General features: G+C 43.1%; 1 protein-coding gene across 1 annotated transcript in view; it reads right to left on the bottom strand.

The window, feature by feature from the left end:
- Window positions 1-23,929, bottom strand: part of ncanb (neurocan b) — a 226,318-nt gene that overhangs the window by 80,287 nt on the left and 122,102 nt on the right. Inside the window, exons 10-12 of the mRNA XM_042483584.1 lie at window positions 22,320-22,613; window positions 19,414-20,265; window positions 10,900-12,087 (exon numbers count right to left, since the gene is read on the bottom strand). Of these exons, the coding sequence (XP_042339518.1) occupies window positions 10,900-12,087; window positions 19,414-20,265; window positions 22,320-22,613 (2,334 nt within the window). The remainder of the gene's footprint in view (window positions 1-10,899; window positions 12,088-19,413; window positions 20,266-22,319; window positions 22,614-23,929) is intronic.

Genomic DNA, 23,929 nt, shown 5'->3' with positions numbered 1-23,929 from the left:
GTTTTTCTTCACTATGTGCCTCCCTCTCCTAATCTTAACCATCCAAGCCAGCATGTGCGTTTTTTGATGTCCGGGCATTGGTTGCCACGTGCAACATAACCTCGTGCAGCATCACCCCACCACGTGCTTGTGTTGACATCACAGTGGTGGCTGCATGCCAGAACATGAGGGGCAGATGCAGAAGGATACCTTGAGTGTCATATGTGTTGCTATTTGACGAGTTGTGTTGTTGCCTGTCAAAATCTGCTGCCACACGGTGCGTATCATACCACTGCAAAAGGTATCTCGTTGCATTGATATCTGACATTGGCATTATTGACAAAGTGGCAGTATTTGACGAGTTGGGAGTGAAAACAGGCTGTCCACGTATGCCTGGACACACCTTGACTGACCTTGCACACATAACAGAGCATGTTGTGCAGTTTGTTGCAAATATGCAATTACAAAGAGCCCTAAGTAAGAAAGAAAAAGCAGGACACACACTCACTAACAGACTGGGGGTCTCACACTCCCTTGCCTGCATTTTCATATTCCACTGTGGTTACCATCAAAAAGTTGCTCTGACAGCAGAGCAGCACTATTAGCAGCTCTGGGCAGGAGAGTTTGCCTGGAGACCTGTTTAAAACTCAACAAAGACGAACTACTTTACATGACCTGACCTCACGGTGCCCCTGCCGGCAGAAAGTCTGAAAAGAAGCTTGCTTCCCAAAAATTCCCCCAAGCCACCAACTGTAACTTGCAAACATATCCGTTTTCTTTATAGTTTCTGTAATTTAAACCTTCACATCCACCACCCCTCCACTTAAGAAACCGTCCTCTCTTTGAGATGCTTCATTTGTTTACCCCGTCTAGAAATCCTTCCTGCTGGGACAGATCTGTGGGTGTGTCTGACATGCCCCACATGAGAAGGCCCCTCGACCCGCTGTGGGCCGGCTCCTGCGTGATGCGTTGTGACTGATGCTAGGAGCCAAACACCCCTGCCGCTGCTCCGCTCTGCCTTCAGTGCCGGCGAGAGCGAGAGAAGTCAGTCAGGCAATCTGGCAGCTCAAAAAAAAACCCCAGCTGGGTGCACTCATCGTCTCCGCTGCCATTCCTCTGTAGCTAGAAAATACCTCAATTTGAAATCACACATTTCACTGTTAACCTTGATGACAGGCGGCTCCATTTTTTGACGGCGTGCGCCTGCATGTGTGACTGGCTGAGTCTGACTGCAAATGGAGAATGAAAGCAGGGAGAGTAGCATCTCAGGGACACTGCTATTCAAATCTTGTTGGGTGTGCTACAGGCGTAATAGAAGCTCCATTTCCACTGTGTCTGCTGAGCAGTTTCACATCATAATAAATCTATATCCAGATCCTTCTCGTTTAGAGGTAATAAAAGCAGCGTGTTGGCACGGAGAGAAACTGATCTGAAAAACAACACGGCTGTGTACTGCTAGTTTGTCTCCATTCTTTGCCCTCTACAAGGGCAGACCAGCTAAATACAGATAGAGAGATGAATTATTCTTTCAGTAACAGGAGACAGATTCTGGACGTCTAATCTGATAACACCTGAATGCTTCATTGTGACGGTTAACCACGACCAGGTGAGCGCACAGCCACACATTGGCTCCACACACAGGATTATATTCCTTCTGACAGCACCCTGCCACGCTCTCTGTCTCCATCCATCTCTCCCATCATTTCCCAATTGGTGGCGCACAGAGGTGATGTTGTTCAGCACTTTATGAAACTCTACACACCCTCAGGGGCCCTAAGGCTGTGCCTGACAATAAAAACTCAGATAGGGATTCATCGTGGAAGAAGAGGGGAAAAAAACAACCCTTCTCAGTAAATCCCTGTCTGTGTTTTTAATGGGGTGACATATGGCTCGGCAGAGGTCTTCTCTTATCTGGTTTACAGAGGCGGCTAAATGAAAATGACTACAATAAAATCAGAAGCGATGACGATGTCTGAATGCCTGAATGCTCCAACAAGCAGTTGATGGTTTCATCTGCTGTGTGGCTGAATGTTTCACTTTGAAGTTTTATCCCTCATTAAGCCACTTGGTTTGACTGTATCCTCCCTAAAAGCCAGTTGGAATAAATGCACCCCATGTTTGACTGGTGCGGGAATAGCACCGATTATTGTTAACTTCCAATCTAAAAATGCAAAGTTACGGAAAGTTGAACATTAGAGAAAGGCCGCAAATTCTCTGGATACAATGCTTTGTGCATATCTGAGCAGAAGGCGCTGCACCGCCAAAACAAATACATGATTAAAAAGCATATGTTGTGCACAAGGAAAATTGGAGCTTCGCATCCATAGTTAGTGTTACTGAAGTTAACACAGCACTTTGGTCTGCCACCCGACTGATCTTTAGAGGGCTGTGATGTGCGAAAATATTCATAAAAACAACAACAAAACTTGTTTTGCAGTTCTGCTGCGGATCTGCCACCAGTAACAGTCAAGAGATTTAGTCATTCATCTGCCATAATGGGAGCTCTGGGTCATACAATCTAGAAAATAAAATATAGCAGCCTGTGTTGGGGCTCCTAGAGGCTGAATAATCACCAGGTTTTGTTGTGGCAGCAAAGATAATAAAGCATTTTTATGATGCCGTAAAAATGCCTGTTTAAGACAGCTTTTCTGTGTTTTTTCAGGCTCACTGCAGAATATTAAAAACAAAATTTTGATGGTGCATTAGCTTTACAAACATTGCCGTTTGTTTCATTGACTTTTACATGTATAAATCAGCAATTTCTATTCCCCAAAAAATGGCAGTGTACACTGATATTTTTGCTTTAGCTTTTCGCCAGCTGCACAGAAAATCCCTCACTGAATTATTTAGTCCCTGTGTGTTTTACTTTAACAGTTTAAAAACCAACAGCACTTTGCAAAACAGCAAATATTTGCCTTTCATACTGCTGTGATGTTCAATGACCTTTTCCAGGCGCAGCGTATTTGACTTAGTCTATGGAGAGTTTTATGAGCGGCTGTTCTTACGCACACATGTAGACAGCACTTCTTGAATGCTAAAAACTGCTGAGAACAAATTAGACATGGCAGATTCAGCATGATGTACAACCTCATGACGCACATCTGGACTTCGTAAGGACTTCTGTCTCTCTCCCGCCTCCATTTTTTAAATTTTAATCTCCATGCTCTCCTTAATCTTCACTCCTCCTCATCCACTGCTATTCTCTCTGTGCTTAGTCAACATTATAAAGGATTTGTTAGCTTTAATTTTCAAAACAATCTTAGCATCAGAGGTGTTGATTTGCCATTCCCATGTTTGCTTAGCTTCTAGCCTTATATACTATCTTAATGTCTAGACAGCCACGGGTGAATGTACACTATGCAGGGATAGTCGGTTGCTGTTCGTAAACAGTATCGATCGTGAAAGTAAAAATAAAAGCCGACCACTTACTGGCGTTTCACCCCACTATATTTGCGTTTTTGCAGCGCTGTGTCTGCGATTTTGCAGATGCATGCAACTAGTTGCTACCTTTTCATAAGGTCACAAAGTCATCTCCACACTGTGCCCAGGACATCTTGAACACAGCAGAATAAGAGGACAATGGTAAAACAGTGGGTAGAGTCTCTGCATATAAATACACCATCACACACTTCTAGTGGGTCATGATTTAGAGAAAATACTGCACAACATTTTTTAGGAAAATCCAGTGTAGAATATCATTAAAGAAGCCACACATGCGTGTCTGCATGTTAGACCAGCTAATCCCAGCTGAAGTTACCTGTAGATCATGGATTCTCAACTTGCTTTGCCCAAGAGTCACTTTTGGAAAATGACAGAAAGCCAGCGGCCAGTAAATAAATAAACATTACTAATATTTATCATTGCAAATATTAAATGAATTGCCCGTTTTCAACCTTTCGACGTTTGCTCTCTTCACTCATCGTTGCCAAGAGGCAAATGGAGTTGCAGCAGCCCTGTTTGGGTCAGGTGTACGCAGAGGCGTTTCTAGTTAGATTCTAGTTAACACAACACTTTAGTCTGCCACCCGACTGATCTTCAGAGGGCTGTGATGCGCTAAATTATTCATAAAAACAACAGCAAAACCTGTTCTGCTGCGGATCTTCCACCGGTAGCAGTCAAAAGAGTTAGTCATTTATCTGCTATAATGGGAGCTCTGGGTCATACAATCGAGAAAATACAATGCGCCTGCCTGTGATCAGGCTTCAGAGGCTGAATAATCACCAGGTTTTGTTGTGGCAGCAAAAGGAGGTGCAGGTCAGGCGTACACAGGGTTCCTACAGCTTAGGGCAAGTTAGCTTTAAGACTGTCTGAAACTTTTTAATGCCACTCAGAATTTTACAACAATCAAAACTGAAAAAATAAATAAACATGAACCAAGATCAATTACTTAGAGTTAGGGAAAATTTTGCTCAAATGTTTAACTCGGTATAAATCATGATTTATTTTTTTTTTTTTTTGTTATTGTTAATGTTAAAACTTAAGTGATTTTAAACTTCTATAATGGAACAAGTGAAAAACAATGAATTATGTTTTACCTTTATAGGCTAAAATTCACTAAATTATTTAAATAAATAGATGTTACCAATTATTTGGAGATTTTTGAATACAGTGTAAAAAAAAAAGAGACGAGGTTATAAACATCTTACTCTTCATGTCTAAGCATTTTTAATACTTTTGAATGACTGATTTAAGATATTTTGTTACCAATTTAGGGCAAATTTAATGCCTCTTAAGATTTTTCTTGAGTTTTTTAAATTATTTTGGGGCTTTTTGCCTTTATTTGACAGCTGACAGCTGAAGCGTGACTGGGGAGAGAGGGGATGACATGCAGCAAAGGGCAGAGGCCGGACTCGATCCCGTGGCAGCTGCAGCAAGAACATAGGATCTGTATGTGGGGCGCCCATCTTTAAAGACTTTTAAAGGATCTGCAGGAACCCTGAGTACTCAGGGGCATTCCTGGGAATTGAGGACATTCAGGGCTTGGCCCAGACCTCCGTTGGGGGTCCACCTTTATTTTGATTCTCCTTATTTAAATTCATGGTACAAAAAAAATCTCATTGTGGATCAATTTATTTACCACCTGACACCCTATTGTGGCTGTAGGTTCAGTACCACTGCTCTAGAGGAAACAGCGGGGCCTGGTCTCTGGTTGCCCCCCACTCCCCCACCCCATCTGCCAACTGCTTTATCGATGCCAGCCCTGTTGCCCCAGGGTTAAACAACACATGCTACAGTAACAGGGTCTCCATTACCCGCAATATCAGATCAGCATCGCCAGCAGCAGTTTAGCTGGGACCACAGCTCCCGACTTAGAGGCTAATCTTAAGGTGCTGGCTTTGCGTGGGGAGAATCAGGAAACACATCACCAGCTTAGCAAAGTTGTCATCCATGTTGGCACCGATTACATGAACATGAGGCAGTCTGAGGTCACAAAGAAAAGCCTCGCAGGATATGACTTTGCCAGTAATATGAGTCAGCGTCGATTGCTTTCTGTGAGAGCGGCAGTGGTGAGATTTTGCTGTTTTTGTATAAACAGGGTTTTTGTTTTTAAAAGTGGCCTTCTTTAGCTCCGACTTAACGAGAGCGGACAGCCTTCACCCTGCGGAGAAAAAGGCACGAGCATTTTTTCCAGGAATACAGACAGGTGTTTTCAGAGAGCCTGACAGTGCGGACTTAAAGCGAATTCAGTGGATTTTAAAACGCATTATCATTATCAACATTCAGCGATGTGCACAAAAGGGCTCAGTGTGATTTCTCACCACAGCCTATTTAAGCTCATTTTCAACACTTTGGTTGCTTCGTTATTCCCCTGGTTCACTGGATACAAAAAGCCGGTGCTCAGTCAGCACAGAGTGGTGTGTAACGACATTTCATCCCACACCACGATGGAGCCCAGTGTCCCTCAAGGCTGTTCTTTAACAAATCCCATTCATTTAATATGCAGCAGCCAATAGCACGGGATTAGATTCAGCAGGAGTGTTTGATATGGAAAAATGGAGGAATTACACCATGAAAAGAAAGAAAAAGGAGAAACTTGGATACAAGAAGCGGAAAGCAGGATGGCAGATTAGGCAGTGGATAGATTTAAGGGAGGTGGCTCTGTATTTTAAAAGGCAGTGACGGGGATCCTGTCGAGGCTGAGGATCGTACGGGGGACAGATACGGTTAGACGGCAATTGACAGCCTTGTGGTGTACCACATCGGAGTTCAAGAGGCTATCAAAACATTATGCCAGCGAGAGTCATAACAATGACCAGAGGAGTAATAAAAGACATAAAGTCAGGGAGACGGTTAGCGAGGGAGAAAAAAAAGCATGTAAGGGAGAGACAGAGAAGAGAAAGAAGGAAGAAAAAACAGATTGGAGACACAAGGAGGGAGAGGCAGGAAAATCAATAGGCTTCTATATGCAGCAGCGAGAATGTGCCCTCTTGCTGCTCCAGACAGCCTATCCAAGGACTCCAACAGCCAGCAGACAAACTGAACATCTATCCACAGACCTATACTGATAATATGCCACCCCAGCCTGCCCCTGTCTCCATTTATCTCCCTCTTCCCCCACCCTTCCATCTCCAAATACACACACACACGCTTCAACCTACTGCCCCTTCTCCTCCAAATTTAACACTCTAATTTGGTTGAGGGGCAGGCTGCTGCGTTATTGATGTTGCCAGAGGTCTGATCCATCTTGAGCCCGGGACAAGGCTTTAGTCAAGAAGGCAATAACTCAGAGGCATCCTGTTCCCTGTTTGCCAGGGTATCAGACTGGCATTGGTAATTTAAAGGCTGGATAGACAGCCATTACTGTATCCGCCCCGCCTCGCTCCGTCACCCTGCACGGCAGGATGCGGGTGCTCTGAACCATTGGGTAAATTTCCACGCCTGTTGGGATTTTCCAGACTAAAAGCCACTTTTGTAACTTTTCTTGAGGTGTTACAAACTTCACTGAATACTGACATAAGGATTATACAATATGGAAATGAAGATATGAGTAATTAAAAAAGAAATAAAATGAGACGTGTTTACTTTCTCGCAGTGTTCGCAGAGGAGGATTAAGACTTATTTTGTGTGTGTGTGTGTGTGTGTGTTTTATGTGATGGCACAACATGTGGGGTGGATTATCGAGGTTTACTCCAGAGAAAGCTTGGCATGCTGGTGCTTCTTCACATACATTTACTTTTTGTGTGTGTGTGTGTGTGTGTGTGTGTGTGTGTGTGTGTGTGTGTGTCCACCCATCTGTGTGGGTTTAGCTGGAGGCCAGAGCGATGGGGAATTGGAAAGCTGGATGTTGCGTTATATACCAGCGTCTTATCACTCTGATATATGGCCAAATAGGACACAGAGGAGCTGAGAATGGCCTGATAACAAACAATAAATGAAGATTTGGAAGGTGGTGCAGAAATGTAAAGAAAGAAAGGAGGAAGGAAGGGGAAAAAGAAGAGGAGAAACAACGTGCTCTCTGGAGGCCCATGGGACTGTGTTAGTGTAGTCTCTGATCATTGATTAAAGAGGTTTATGTACTCCCACCTACAGCATCGTAGAGGACACACTCACCCCTCTCTCCCTCCCCAGAGCTGTCCATCCCTCTGCCCTTTCCCTCCTCTCTGTATCTATCTCTCTGCCTTAATGTGCAGACAGCCATTCCTGTAATTATCTATGTACTATAACTGACAACTACGAAAGGTCACTCCGAGGGAGGGGCCTCCTGCTTCTAATCACTCAACAAGAGCAGGGCCACACAGTCCATTCAAATGTCACTGTATCAGAAATACTGATAAAGATGAAAAAAGGCACTCTTGTACTCCTGTTTTCTTTTTAATTTCCTCTTGTAATAAACAACCTTCTATTCAATCTGAAGTAAGCCAGTGTCCCTGAGCGGCAATTACATGAACCGAAATCTTTCTCTTCTTGAAATCTCAATTACATGTTCACTACTTCAAGTGATAAGCTCACTGTCATGGTCATGTTCCACATTTAGCATTCAATACAGCACTGCATCTGTGCAGAGCCTTTGTAAAGTTATTGCTTTTCAGCTGCCCTTTCTACTGAAACCACAGTTTTATCAGAATATCTTCCTGCTGTTATTAAAGGGAAGATGTCCAATGTTTCTGGGAAAGACGTACATATATGTACTACTCCGACAATGGTTTTGAGGCAAGTGGCGCCTGTCATAGATACAAAAAGGGCCCCACCACCTTTCCTACAGAGGACAAGACACAAAGACAGTGTGGTGGTTTTGCATCTCTTTTCAATCGTTAAGCATCTTTTTTGTATGTGTTTTTTTTTTACTCCTTGTGGTTAATTTGTGTCTTTTTGTAGTCTACCTCTTCGAGGTAATTCTGTGTCTTATTGTGGTACTTTTGAGTCCCTTTTTTAAGATTTTTTTTTAGGCATTTTTTCCCTTTTTGATAGGAGGAAAGGTAACAAAGGGACAGGTCGTACAGGTCAGAACTGAAGCTGGGCGATTGCAAAGGCTTCAGTCTACATGGGAGGCACTTGACCAGGTGATCTAGAGGTCACCCCACTTTTGTGTCTGTTTGAGGCAATATTTTGACTTTTTGTTTTTGGCTGTTTTGTGTCCATTTGTGGTTTTTGCCTGTTTTTGTTATCTTGTGTCACTTTGCAGTTCCTTTGCATCTCGTTGTGGTCTTTTGTGTCTCTCTGTAGTCATTTTGAGTCTCTTCCTGGTTGGCACATGTTAATTTGAGTGCCATTTTGGAGGTGAAGGCCATAGGGGTCCCCTGAGACTTTGGGTCCCTTCAACAGTGACCAGTAGGCCTGTTCAGTAAGCCATCCATGCCAGTTTTTTTCACACAAGAATTCTGTGGATTTTGTGGCCACTAAGCTTGCATAAATATGACAAAAGGAAACTGTGTAATTCTCAAATGCATCCCTGACTGCGCTGCCACCAAACAACATCTCAGACTCCTGTGCTATTTGTACAGTATTTTCTGCATATGTTTAGTTCAAAATTTGCCTTTCAATGCAAATGAGCCTCATTATGAAAACACTCCAATTCACAAAGATCGGCGGTAACAGCCACACACAGCTGCAGTAAAATCATACATGTCTTCAGAGAGATGATGATAACTGAATTTATAAGGATGTGAAGCCCAGACTTTCTAGACTGCCTGAAGTTTTCAGGAAAGCCTCTTTCCCTTGTCGACTATGACTTGTGGCTTGCTGTCTGAGAATTTAAGAATTTTCACTTTCTCTCTGTCATTAATCTTCCCTTTGTGCTCTTGGTGCAAAGGCAACATTTGTACATTGCCACATTGATAAAAAAAAAAAAAGGAAAGAAAGAAACTGTACGAAAAAAACGGCAAAACTTCATGTGAGTGTTTAAGCCGTAATAGCATTAGCTCGATTTTCTTTAGGAATTGGACTTTGGGACAGGGCAGATAGCAACATCAATGGATGTGCAATTTATGGCGCTTTTAGCGGCTGCAATCATAGACAAATTGTTGAACAGGCCTATCAAGCCAAAGTGTCATGGGACCTCCTGGGCTTTCACATGAATGTGATGTCAAATTAGCACATACCAACCAGAAAGAGAATCAAAATGGCCATAAAGACGCACAAAATTTCAGAAAAAAAGACAAAGAATGTACTCAAACAGACACATAAGCCACAAGGAGAAGTATGAGTTTCTTGCTCCTATGTAAGAGAGGTGCTGGGGTCCATTGCCTCATTATCTGCTCATGGCTGCAACCCAGTCTGAAAGTTACCTTAAAGCACATGACAGATTTTAATCTGCCAAACATATTGCAAAATGCTTACAAAATTTCTATGGAAAGAACTAAATTTCTGCATAACTGAGGTGTTAACATGAAGTGAATATATTCTGAATAGGCTGTTATACTAATGACTGCAACAAAAAAGGCTTCATGTAAATTTATCTCTACCAGCTCTGACCGCTGTCATGACTTATGAGGAAAAGTTGTGCACTTTTCTGAGCAGGATGACTAATGATCCATGTCATAATTTTGAAAATGTATTTCCAAAACCCAAAAAATAGCAGATGCACTGAGCCTCGGATGACTGAGTGACATTACATTGGCAGAAACGTGCAATAAATATTGCAGTCATTACAGACGGATACATTAAACATAAGCAAACACATTTTTGGTTGTTAAGATTACAAATTCAGACGAGGAAGAGACAAGCGGTCCTCAGAATATAGTGTTTGTTATGTTTATTTAGTCTGTTGTTTTCTGCCACAGCAGCAGGTCCATTAACTATCAAAAGAAATCAATGTGAGCACGCTGAGGCAAACAGCACGGACACCGCTATCATTGTGAAGTTCGGGGATGGAGTGCGAGACGGGAAAGTTGAGCCGGCCAGGAGAGAAAGAGCCGAGCGCACATGGACAAACTTGAAAATGAGAACAGAGAAGCGACCGGAGTCAATTACAAGTCCCATCTTGTAGTTTGTGTCTACATTGATTTGTTGGGGACTAGGATCTCTGCGTCTCCCCAGTTCACCTAATTGCACTCACTCTGACCCGCTAATTACTTCACTAAGACCTAGTTGGTCTCACCTCAGCGCACTGCCTCGCTGTCTGGAGCTGTCTCTCCAGGAAGGGAGGGCAAGCCTGGATTAAGAATGCATGATGCGTGTCAGAGCGGGAGAGAGGCGAGATGTAGAATGAAACAACAAGAGACAGACACAGTAAGGAAAGAGAGGTTTATATGTTTGAGGTGGTTTGCAGAGGCCGTGAACTCGGGCGGAGGGCATTCAGCAGCGCTAAAACGATGCCGTCTCTGTACCGTGTGTCACTTCAGGACAGCGATGGAGTGAGTGATGTTCCTGTCTCACACTGAGCTGCGTACATAATTAAATAAATGGCTACTGATTAAATAATCACTCATAATCATGAAGATAATAGTGACGGTGAAGTTCATTCAACGGGAGCTCACTTACCTGATGGGATCAGCCCGAACGCCCAGTTGGGTACGAGGATGCCGAAAGGGTTGTTTGTGTCTTTTGTAGTTTTGTGTTCCTCCGACTTTGTGCTCATGTCTTTGAAAGGTGTCCACCGACTTCCAACCACGAAAGACTCCGACACTGCCGACCTTGATTCCATTTGTGTGGCGCCGACGTTGGAGTCTGACGCAAACGTAGTCAACTGAATGACTCCCGTAGAGGTGTGAGATCCAGGTGCTGGTGTAGCTGTGAGGTGCGGGTCAGGTGTTGTTTTCTCCGTCTCTTCCTGAACCCAAGATATAGAAATAGAAGACTCCTCAGTGGTGGTTCTCTCCGAGGAATTTTCTGTGGGGGTTGCTGTCGTGATAGGATCCGTCCTCTGCGTGTCTCTGGTTGTCAGAAGCTCCACTGTGGTCACCTCAGAAGTTGTCAGCACCTCCATACGTGCTTCAGGTGTGGAAGTCACAGCCTCATTTTTGTTTGTGTCTTTGCTGTTCTTCCTAAAAAGAGAAGTGAAACCTGAATTTGAGCTACTTTCTTCTCTCAGTGAAGGAGCAGAGGAGAGGTTCTCAGTGGGCCGGCGGATGTAGAGGATCTCCCCCCTGGCCTCCTCTGCTGTGTGTGGCTCCTGGGAGCCCTGAGGTGGGGTGGTGGGCTGCTGCACGAGCTGCCACTGGGACAGAGTAGTGTGCTCTGCCACAGCTACAACCTCAGTCTGGCTTTCGCCGAGTGCAGACTTTGTTTCAGGACTCTGCTTGGTGTCCAAGTTGTTGCCTTTCAATCCAAACCCACCAGGAAAGTTACTCCCATCACTGCTCCCCTCGATCTCCTTCTCCTCTCCTGACGCAGCTCTAGCAGCTGCTGGCGAAGTAGCATCTTCTCCGTCCTGGTCCCTCCCCAGACCTGAGTAGTTCTCCGGGATGTCCTGTCGAAGGGACGTGGGCAAGGTCATCACTTCGAGCGGCCCTGCTTTAGCTTCCATCGGCTCCCAGTTGGGACGTTTACCCACGTAAGCCACATTCCCAGGAGGGCCGAGCTTGGAGGCTCGCATGGATTTGATGGCCCATCGAAAGTGGCTGCTGGGGGCGGGAGCAAAGGCGGGGCCTCCTCGGGGTCCCTGAGGGCCGGATACGTTGACATGTTCGCTGGGTGGTGATCTCTCGCTTGGACCTGATGCAGTGAAGTCTACAGGGAACAAAGAGACAGAATAGACTAATTAATATGATTCCATAATGAGAACGGGGAGGACGGGGGTGGATTTAATTTAATGCATGTGGAATTAGCAATTAAAACTCAAGCCTGGCTTATATGAGCCCTTTATAACTGTTACAGGGAGCTCGGTTTCAAAATGATGAAGTCTGCTAGGATCAGCGCTGTGATCACTGCCGGATGAGCGTTTCTGCGTCACTGATACGTTTTTTCTGCACATAATCTTTTATTCTGAGCCCACACCAAAAAAACAATTTTTACTCATACAAACCCAAAAATATCAAAACTATCCCTCTAATGTACTCAACTCTGAGTAGAAATTGTGAAGAAACTGAAGGAGAAACTAAGACCTCATCCATTTGGATTGTGTGCCACCTGTTCATGGCTTTTCTCTTTAAAATATGTATTTAAGAATGAAGAAGCAACAACCAAAAAAGAAAACATCTTTAGGTATTATGGCTAGACATCATTAGGAAACGTCCCACCAAACTGTCCTCACATTTTAATTCAAATATTGCCAAATTCTGACTGGTGCGTGGCTCTAATGTGTCATTGCCTTTTTCTAACAGATGTAAAATAACACAAACAGTTCTAACTTTGAAAAAAAAGTGTTTTTAAAGCATCCTATTGGTCCTAAACCTGAAGTATAAAACTTTCTTGAAGATATCTCATTACATGTGAAACCCTATTTTCCCAAAAGGTGTCTTACTGCCAAATAACCTCCAGAAACAGTCACAATTTTTATCCAGTTCAATAAATTATTTACGGCTACATATATTTTTTATATGCAGAAACTGTCACATTCATAAATATGCTCTTATATTCATATTTCAATTGGGCTTTCTCTTCTCTACAGGCTCCATGGTGACTTTTTATGTATTAAAGTGTGTAAAAGTGTGTGTGGGATTTAGGGGGATGTAGTATTGGCAGAAACAGACTATAGCTGGTATGTTTTCTTTAGTGTATTATCACCTGATAATAAAATGTCATGTTTTTGTTACTTTAGAATGAGCTGATTATATCTACAGAGGGAACAGATCCTTGTCTACAAAGTCTGAAACGCTGCACCAACATTTTCCTACTAGCCCTCTGCGACAAGTAGAATCAGAAAAACACAGATTTTTTAAACTTTAACTTTATTCAGTGTTTTTTACCTGTTTAAATCACCAGCTCTTTTTGTTTTGGAGAGAAAGAGACCTCTGTGGATAATTGTGGTCCCAGTAAAAACCTCTTGAACATCCGGATCTTAAGTTATCAGAGATAACTCGTCTCATGCCAAACAGTGACGGAGGAACAATGATTTGTAACGTGAAACTGCTTTATACTGTATTTTTACCTGTTTAAATGACCTAATCTGGTTGTTTTGGAGAGGAAGAGACCTCTGGAAAAATACTCCTGAATGTGCGGATCAGAAATAGAGTCAGCACACATTTAGTTATCACATTTAACAGGTGCGCAAGCACTGGGCGAAAACACTGATGTGTAACGTGAAACTACTTTATTGAGAGTTTTTATCTGTATTAATTACCTGGTCCATTTGTTTTGGAGAGGAGGACACCTCTGCGGATAATTTAGCTCCAGTTAAAAAAAAACTACTAAACGACAGTTGGTTGCAATTTCCAATCCTCGTGGCCAGGCACCACCAAATCTCCATATTCCAGCATGTGCTTTTGCAAGTTTGTTAAAGATGTATACATGCAAAAACAGTATAAAGTATAAATTGTATCTGGGGGTTGGTTTAACCTTTTGAAACTTGGAGTGACATCTTTATGCTGCTTTCAGACGTCGTTCACAAGTATTAAAATCTTTGAAGCCTGAGCAACTTGGTGTGATTTCGTAAAACATTTGCAAGAAATTAGTAGAGTTAGAAAAAAGAGGGAAAATGAAGATTGGGAAGAAAATTGTATTTATCATTATCATAATTAGATATTTAGAATTATGTTTCAAAATGATATTTTTAAAGCACTTTTACAAGTTAGTTTATGTTTGTTTTTTAAAACTTTATTTATTTAGTTTTTGTTTTGTTTTTTTACTGATTTTCAGGTAATTTTCTTGTCTTTTTTACTGATTTTTTGGTGTATTTCTTCTCTAGCTGCTTATTGTCTTCTTCCCATGATATTGAAAGAAATCAAGCCATTTTGCTCATGTTTCAAAAGGTTAAATTTCCCTCCTTTCCCTCTGTGATTTTATGCTGTAGACAAAGTGTAGTTTTTGTTGAACTGAAAGTAGCAGTTAGCTGTGATTTACTGTGACTTGGATGTTTTGGGCTCCTTTCCTCACCAGTGGAGCCGATCTGTGCAGCTGCTAAATTTGCTGGAGTTTGTAGACAAAAACGGGAGCCTCATGGAAGCCCATAAACACACGTGTGCACGCACGCAGAGACACACCAAAAGGATGGAAGGATGTATTCAAAGTAATTTCACACTTCTCTTCTCTGTCCCTGTTTTCTTATTCCCTGTGGATTCTTTTACCCCAAACAGCCTCCTGCAGGGACACACTCGCCTGTGGTGGGAGAAGCCATGTGGAAAAACGCAGGAGCACTTGCAACTCGATAAGAAAATGACTTGCTCCACAACAAGCTCCATCTAGACCTGTTTATTTAGATGAAGTGGCCCACTGTACCTTATCAGCTTACAGCTTTCAACCAGACACTGTCTACACCATCAATAATTCATCCTGTCTGCATGTGTGACTCATGGCTGCTCTTTTTTTTTTTTTTTTTTAAAAGGGCTGCACTGCAGTCGTGTTACTGAGAGGCCCAGCTTGTGTTGCCCCAATCATCATCGCTCACCTCGCTTTGGCTGTCCTCACTTCAGTTAACATGTCTGAAAAGTACAGCAATACAGCGGGGGGTGTGCAACACAACCCAGCACAACAAATTACCACGAGAGGAAGAACATACACAAATATGTCCATGCATAAAATATTAAAATGTGCGTAAATTATTCAGAAGGTCCGCTGTTGCCTTATGCCCAAGCGAGGTTTATGAGCCCGGGGTTCATTTCCATAAGCGCCATGTAGACCGGCGTAATTGTCCTATTAATAATCCAAATACCTAATTACATACTTTTACTACACACGCTGATGAAAGTGAGAATAATTAAACACATTCATCTGGTTTGATCATCTATGTAATGACCCATGTAATAAATAAAATTAGACAATTAGGCATAGGTTTGGATGATTTGAGCAAGTTCGGCTCTGACACTGTAAATCTGCTGGCTGAGAAAAAGCCACAGCTCAACGCCAAAAAGCAGCAAAACAAACTTATAATAAACCCCATTCAGACGGTAATTGTGTGCTTCCACTGTGAGTGGTTCTGCTGTGTTGACTCCACTTTACTGGAGTAAACGGGCTGAGAGAATCCCTCGGGTCACGCAGACATGATATTAAATTGTGAAAGCGGAGTCTGACAACAAGAGAGACAGAGAGAGCTGGCACCGATGCCACCTCAGCCCATCTGCAGATATGGCGTCTAATAAAAAAGACTGAGGAGAAGTTATTGCGTGGCCATGTGAATCATGTCAGGAGCATCTACACTGAGTGTCAGAGCACACTGTCTTCCATCGCATAAATTCGGTCTCCTGGGTTGACGTGACGGGTGTGAAGCAGACATGCGTTTCCCTGACAGACAGCCGGGACTTGCACGTAGAGCTCATTCAGATTCTGCACGCGTTTATTGGAGCCACATCGTTCAACTAGGAGCTTAACAAAATTCATTCAATAAAATGTTCAAAATATTTTGATGCACAGGGGGGATAATTTAAGTCATCGCTCTACATTCAGAGACCTTTTTTCAAATTTTTCAAAAATAATTTGATCCAATACTTAAATCTTTTTTGGATGAGCCGTCTGCAGTGCAAAGCTTTACACACAACCCCCCCCCCCCCCCAATCAAAGAGGCAACATGGCACCATCAGTTAAGGAGTGTTGAGATCTAAGGAATAGCCTGCGGTGTGCAATAACAGAGTTAATTCAGCTCACTGATGCTAGTTTAAAAAGTGACATCAGTTGGGCAGCTTTCCATCACAGCAACATTAAAGAGAGAAACGACTCATCCCCTCCACCACCACCCCTTCCATCTTCCTGTTTCTTCCCTCTTCCCCGCTCCACTCATCCCCCTCTTGTGTTGCTCATCCTCACTGTAGTGATCATTACCGCCTACCTTCACAGAGCCACGGCCTAATTGGCAGAGACGTAGATGGAGGTGAGAGCGAACAACGGTGCAGCCCAGCCTCCGCTTTAATTGGATACGGCTGTGAATAATGCATGCAGACTAAAGCTCGGATTTTCATTAATACCATGGGGGCTGGCATCGGTTTTCAGGTAGCACAGCAGTGAGTGTTTATATTAATAAATGCGGCAATTGGTAGGTGAGAAAAGCCTATCACCTTTATTGAATAATTCTTCTGGCTTACGATGGGAGACTCTCTTAGCATCCTCCCCTTTAGCTGATGCCAAGGATGTGTTATTTGTGGTGGCCATTAAAAGAAAAGCTGCCTTCTTTTACCCAAGGCGGTTCACTCTCTATCCGGCTCCTTTCTGCTACATTTTTCTCTACTTTTGGCCGATGATCAGTTTCTGAGGTGTAATTTGGCTTTACTGCAGGTGCCTGGCTCCGGTGGTCCAGCAGACTTCCAGTTGCGAGCCGTTCCTCTTATCTTTGGTCCACCTTTACCCCTGCAGTTACAAGCTAGAGGAAGTGATTTTTGGGTTTGGTGCCAGGGTGCTTTCAAAGAGACATGAACGCTGACCGGGTGACCTTTACTACCCTTGTGTGTTGCAGCGCATCATTCCTGAGGGAAATTCACTCCACTGTGGATGTTAACTGTCTGACGGCGCCTTTCGGGTTCCTCAGCTCACACACTAACTAACAGTGGACCCCTGCGTTTGTCAGGTCTTCTCATACTCCCCGGAGCATTTCACTCTTTGCTTCTGAACACAGATTTCTTCCATCCATGGCCCAATCTCATTTCTTAATTTTTAAACTACCCCATATTTTCAAGGGCCAACTTGCCCCTTAGATCCAGAGTCGCAAAGCGTCGTGTTATCGTCCCCTACAAAATAGGACAAATCTTCAAGACTCTAATACATCATCACTAGCTTTTGATGCACTTTATATACACAGATGGGACAACTGTTGCCGGACATTGCAAATATGCACGCAATTTGTTCACAGCTTAAGTTTTACACAATGAATCTATCAGACAAGTCATGAATTGTGTAACATCATTACCAGTGCACTAGCGTTGCTATGTAGGCTAACATCAGCCAGCTGTGCTCCTGCCCTGCCAGCCTGCACTGATATTAGAGGAGCGGTAACAAGGGCAGTAACTTCGCCACTGGACTTAAGTTCAATTTTGTCAATTTCTGTGGTGGGGGAATGAGACATGGACATGGAGAAACAACATTAAACTAACATAATACAATGGTTATTGGAATTTTTAAAAATCTTTTTTAATGGCAAAAAAACATTTGTAAATTTCTTTAGTTGCTTGTCATAGATCTATAATAATACCTCGATACCGGATGCCAAGATGGCGCCTTTTCATTCCAGTGGAGTTGCTAAAACTTCTGGGTTTAATTTTTCCAGTATGTGGCAAACTAAATGTTCACAGTATAGTTTTTCCCACTGGTCCCGCCCATGTGCTCCCTCTTGGCTCATATGCTGCGTTACAAGTCGGAAGTCGATGATTCTGTGTTCATTCTCATGCTTTCTAGTGCATCTGCTCGAGAAAACATGGATGCCTGCAGGAAACTTATGTTTGTTTGGCTAGCCTCTGAACATCTGAAGTACTGAGGACCTACATGAGCTACCAAAGCACCAGACACCCCAACTCCCATAGAAAACATTTTGGCTCTTTTTAGATCTTACTGTAGGCTACACACACATTCATCGATGTAGGTACCTAACAGTGACGTGGGGAGCAGGCTAGTTGGCTACTACATGCCTTCAAAGAATTCGATCAAACACAAATGAGCTGGTTGGAAATGGAAATGCTGCTATGAAGCTGTTATAGCACGTGTCATAACAGACACTTCATAAAAGTTGACAAAAATTGACAGGTAGTTCTGTATACCATTCACCGTGTGCACAGCTGTATTGCTTTTACATCAACACAACCGACTCCGTCTACATGGACATTACCGAGTTGTTGTTTTGGAATCCCGACTTGAATGGCTGGTCCACTGAACCAGCCATTACTGTACTGTACAATGTAAAGCAGTAGACTTTACATTGTGATGACATCACAGATTTTTAAAACTCTTTGCTCAGCTCAAGGAAAGTTTTACAAATGTTAAACCACCATGGCTCAAAAATTCAAAATAAAAAGAGTAATTATTGACCTTGTTTGAAGTTTGGGGTTTCCTTTTAACAGTTTTACAGACGTCTCTTTTTTTCCCTTGCAATACAGCAAGCAGCCACCGGAAAATATTGGAAACAAGGCTGAGCGCTTTCTTAGGGGTCTGTTGCTTGTAAAGCCGAGGATTTCTTACAACACTTGGTTTGAAGTGTGCCTCTGAAAAACCTCTGTTTGGAGAGCCATGTAGTACTAACACGTCGTCTTTCTCCTCTCACCCAACAAGAATCAGGACACCCCAACCCTAGATGAGAACGCACAAAACGGTGGGGTTAGGACTAAGTGGTAAGGGTAAGGGGTTTATTGGGATTGAGCCCATGTCTGGTCACGTTCTTTTGTTTTTCTCATCTATTTCTTTAATATATTCTCCACAGCTAATGCCAGTCATTTTTTTAGTCTGATACTTCTTTAACTCCCTCAAAATAAGCTGTAATTTGTGATGCAGGTCTGCTTTGTTCTTAACAAACATTACATATGCAAGCAAACCCTTTTATTGCAGAGTGGATTAAAATGCAAGCTTAGCCTGTACTCTCTCTGACAGCCTGTACTGTAAACAAAGCACTCTGTCGATAAATACGACAATGGAGGCAGAGCGGTCTCCACTCCAACAATGTGCATTACTGTACGTGGTGTGCCCCTTTTGTTTGTTTGCAATTACTGTTTAATATAATCTACAGCGATACTTCAAATTGCCCTGAGGAGGAATATATTACAGCATACTCCAGGGAAAAGACAAGAGAGTGGAATAGAGAGACAGTATAAAAAGCATGACATAAACAGATCCTATGCTTATCAGCGTCATTTAAAAGCACCAGGCCTTCATGTGAAAGAGGAGAGTTTTAATTGACCCTTATCTGTATTTTAATTTCATACTCTCTTATTGGTTTTCAAGGTTAAAGGTGAGCTAAAATACACACAAAAATAAAATGAGAATTCATACCGTTACTGCTGGATGGATTGTTGTCCGCAGGTGTGCTGGAGGCTCGTTGTCCTGGCTGAGTGGTGGTGTCATTTTGCCCTGTGCTTTTGACTGCAGGCACTAATCGGACCAGTGGCATCACCTCTTTCTCCTGCTCAGACAGCCCTTCCTCTTGATTCTGTACTCCACTGGTAGGAGTCCTGAAAGGAAAACTAGCACTCCTGTGCTCCAGAATGGCATTGTCCATGCTCCCCTTGTTTCCACTTGGTTTTGGTATACTCGGGTTTCTGCTGGATGCTTCTCCCTGCGTTTGGTTCTCTCCTGCTTTTTCCTCAAGCCCTGAGAGCGCCTTTTCTGCCTCCACCTCCTCGCCTCCTCTCCAGTACCTGAAGGGTCTCATCAGAGTGTTAACAAACTCAGCCAACACACTGTTACTAGTCTGAGGCTGAGGAGTGGAAGAAGTCACGGAGGATAATGTTGATCCAAAAGAGGCAGCGTCTTCTTCTTCGTGAGCAGAACCTCCTTGGCTCTCCAGGTTTTCGAGGTCAGAAAGGCCCATAGTGTTGCTATTCTTTGGGCCAGACTCCTCCTGGCTGGGTTGGCTGACTCTGGGTCTGTCCTGTTTTTCATCCCAGTCTTCCTCCGGCCTTAAGTGGATGACAACGTGCTCTTCAGAGATCTCAGCAGAGTTGTTGTTTCCAGCAATGGAGCGGACACTTTCGTTGTCCAAGTCAACCAAGCCTGTCCAGGTGGAAGTTTTGGAAAAATGCATGCTAGGCTGGGCTTCAGTGACTGAGGAGGTGGCCTCTGCTGCTGGGTTGGGTTGGAACAAAGCCTGCGCCTCAGCAGCCTGGACTCCCGCTGACTGGTGGGCTGCAACACACAACAGACACATTTCAGAAAAAGCAGTTTTTCACTCGACCTGCTTTATCTGCTCCTGCACAACACAGCTCTGAACTCACTTTACCGCTCTCCTCCTATTGCTGAAAACCTGTTATTATGACTCACACAAGATTAAATTCAGAGCATGCTGCACAGCGTTGGACTCAAGTTCTACCATGTGTGGTTCTAATTTTTCTACCACAAAATCCAATAATTTTCAAATTAAGAAGCGCGCATACATCGTGTTCATGCCATATTAATGAGATTGCATCGACAATATTATTTACACGAGCCAAATTTATGCCATCAAACAAAACATATTAACATTTTAATCCACTTGTAGCAGTCTGAAAGACATCATTTGTTATAAATATTAATGTAAATGTGCATAAAGCTTTGCGATGTAGAGGTTCATCTATCAGCTGTTTGTTTTGACAAATGCACTGCTGCTCTGCTCTCATGCTGTTCTTGTTTACTTTAAATGATTGGGTTATGTGGATGTTTTGCTTCAATGAAAATTTCATAAGCTGACACTGTGAGAGATGAAAATGTCACTTTTTTTTCCTCCATCCGTGGAGATCCAATTGTCAAATATCAGTCTGGAGTCTGTAACAATCAACGAAAGCCAGAAAAACAAAAAATAGAATCATGAGCCCTTTATATACCGCTTGTGCAAGGTGGGAATATCACTCCATTATGCTGTCTCGCCATTCTACATAAAAGGTACAAGTGCTTAATAAGGCACAGAGTTTTCTCACCGTTAAGCAGCCATTTGAGGTACTAACAGCGCCAAAATGGTCTCTATACAAACAGAACAGCTGGCAGAATGGGATCATGGGCAGGTGTGTCCTTTCTGATGACATGTTATGCCAACCTCAGTCATATACTACCACTTTTGCAGTGATTTTGGTGTTTGATCATGATGCCAAAAGCCACCTTTCGTGGCTATATGACACCCTGACTGGCACCTTCAGCTAAATACACAGCCGTACAAAATCAGTCACAGTGTTATGATACGCCGCTGAATGGCCAGACACTGCATAGCATCTGCCGCGGCAGCTTGGTATATGGACAGGCGTTGTCAGTCCAAGATGTGTCCAGACAGAACCTGTCAGATATTTTTCACCAGCTAATCCCACCATGTGCTTTTGTTGATGTCCCGGCATCGGTGTGACTCGGCACTGGAGATTTAAAAAGTAGCCGTTAGGGCTTAACTCAGAAAGTAGAACAGCGGGCATAAATAACCACAAATTGGGAAAACAATGACGTTCCGGAGCTCCTTACCCTTCGAGCAGACTATGAGATCAGCCGCCATATAACAGAGACAGATTGTTATTTGTTAATTAATTTGTTAATTGTTCTTGACATGTTATGTCGTTGTTATTGTTTATTGTGCTGAGAATGTTTTATGTCACACTAGAGGCTGACGCTGTTGTCTCAAGCCCGTCACATCTCTTTTGTTTTAGCAATGCCAGCATGCTGTCTAAAATCACACCCTGGAGCAGCATGAATCTTGCGTTGTTTGGTTCTGTAACATAACTTAGTAGTGGCCCTGTCGCACAATCCCTGTACAAACGGTTGTATGTTTGATAATCCAGGACATACACAATATCAACGAACAGCATGTGGTGTAAAGTCAATCTAAAATGATGATCAGACTAATGTATTCCAGTCTGGGTTGGCACATGATAAAAGAAAAGGTCAGACAGAGTCACTACAAACCCCAGTTGGTCTCATTCATGCTCTCACCCTTTCTGTCGTTCTTCCTTTATATCTCACTTTCCTCTCTGCTGCTGTCTTTCTCTATCTCTGTCTCTCTCTCTCTCTCTCTAAGGCTTCACTCCCCACAACATACAAGCCCTCACATCCATCTGGAGGGGGCACAAATGTCACACAATCTCTTCGCAACTACTTCATGTGTGACACAAACATGTTGTGCTAATTAAAAACCAGAATGGAAAGCAAGTCCCCAGACCCCTCTGCCGTTGCCATGGCAATTATCACAATGATGGTGCACCAATTTATCATCACAGAGCCGGCAGTACCTCGGTAGCAGTAGGCGTCGTACAGAGCTGTGGTGTCGGGGAAACCAGTGCGGTTGGGATTGTTGTAGACGGTCCGCACCCCGGGCTCGTCTCCGCCACAGTTCTTCCGTGGAACATTGATAGGGTAGCGGGCGCTGCCGTCGGCGAGCCAGCCCGGGTCACACTGGTCCAGGCCGGCCTGCCAGGCGAGGTAGAGCTGCCCGACAGTGGCCAGCTGGGCTCCAAGGGAATGACAGTGGGTGGAGGCTGTGGCCAGGCTCAACTTCTCCTGCACTGTGGAGTGGAAGACCTCACCTGGGAGGAGACGAAGGAGAAGAGAGACGAGGAGTTCAGCACACTCAAGTCAAACCTTATTTGTAGAGCACATTTTAAAAAGCTGACCAAAGTGTTGGACAGGAACAAAATATTAAAACAGAAATAAAATTTCTATAGTGTGAGCAGTTTTTATTTGAATAGGTAAGCTGCTCCAGAATTTAGGGGCAACAACTGCAAAGGCTCAAACGCAACCATTTTTGTGTCTTCTTCTGGGAACATTTAGCAGCATCTTATCAGTCAACCTCAGTGCTCTAACTGGAGGGTGAGGATGTTATAGTTCTGCAAGATAAGGTGGTGCCAGACTGTTTAAAACCTTAAAAACAAGCAATAAAATCTTTAAATTTATCCTAAATGGCCAGGAAAGCCAATGAAGGGAGGCCGATGCTAGTGTTGCATGATCCCATTTTCTTTTAAGAAGAAGAGCAACTTTAATACGTACTGACTGCAGACGAAGTGACAACTGATCTATACCCACACACACAGAATTACAATAGTCTTGGCGAGAGATAATAAAAGCATGAATAAGTCTCGCAAGATCTCTGATAGAGAGATATACCGTTACCTTAGCTAAAAGCCTAAACCGGAAAATGGAAGGTTTGAAAGAGCTGTCAAAACTCACACCAAGATTTTTAACAAAGGGTCGACTGTGAGATGCTTAATAAAAAAACTTGCAGAGGTAACCTGATCGTCCAAACATGACTGTCTTAATTTCATTAATATTGAGGAAAAATTTAGAGTCATCCAAGTTTTACATCATGTTAAGTTGAGCAAAGGCTCTAGAGAATCTTTATCTTTTGTTTTTAAAGACAAATAGATCAGTATCATCCGCAAAGCAATAAGTTCAGTGTGTTACAATGCATGGTTTACAGACTGAAGGCATTTTAGCCTTCAGACAATGATTGTCTTTGCTAAGTTGGCCTATGATTTTAGGTTTTTGACAAGTTCGAGAGTTTGGTTGTACAAACTGATTAAGTTACATTTTTGTATGTGCGTGTTTTACATGATGCGAACAAATGAGTCCCACAGTGTCTTCTTTCTGTCTTTAAAGGCATTAAGTTCCAGTCATTTTCTTCTTCTCTTTCATAAACTCTGACAAAGTAATAAGAGGTGGAGACTTGGAGTTGTGTGATAAAAGCAAAGTTTTTCTAGCTATGCGTAAGAATGCACTTTATTTTTTGCATAAAAGCATTAAAAAAGCATGAGTAATTCAAAGAACTGACTATATAAAGACAGTTCTTTGAATTCAAAGCAGCTGAAAAAAAGGGATCTAAGAGAAAGACGAACACACAGACCGT

Source organism: Plectropomus leopardus, chromosome 3 (genome assembly GCF_008729295.1).
Source record: "Plectropomus leopardus isolate mb chromosome 3, YSFRI_Pleo_2.0, whole genome shotgun sequence".
NCBI classification, from domain to species: Eukaryota; Metazoa; Chordata; class Actinopteri; order Perciformes; family Serranidae; genus Plectropomus; species Plectropomus leopardus.
The sequence above is the reverse complement of the archived record's forward strand: the minus strand, read 5'-3'. Positions and strand labels throughout refer to the sequence as shown.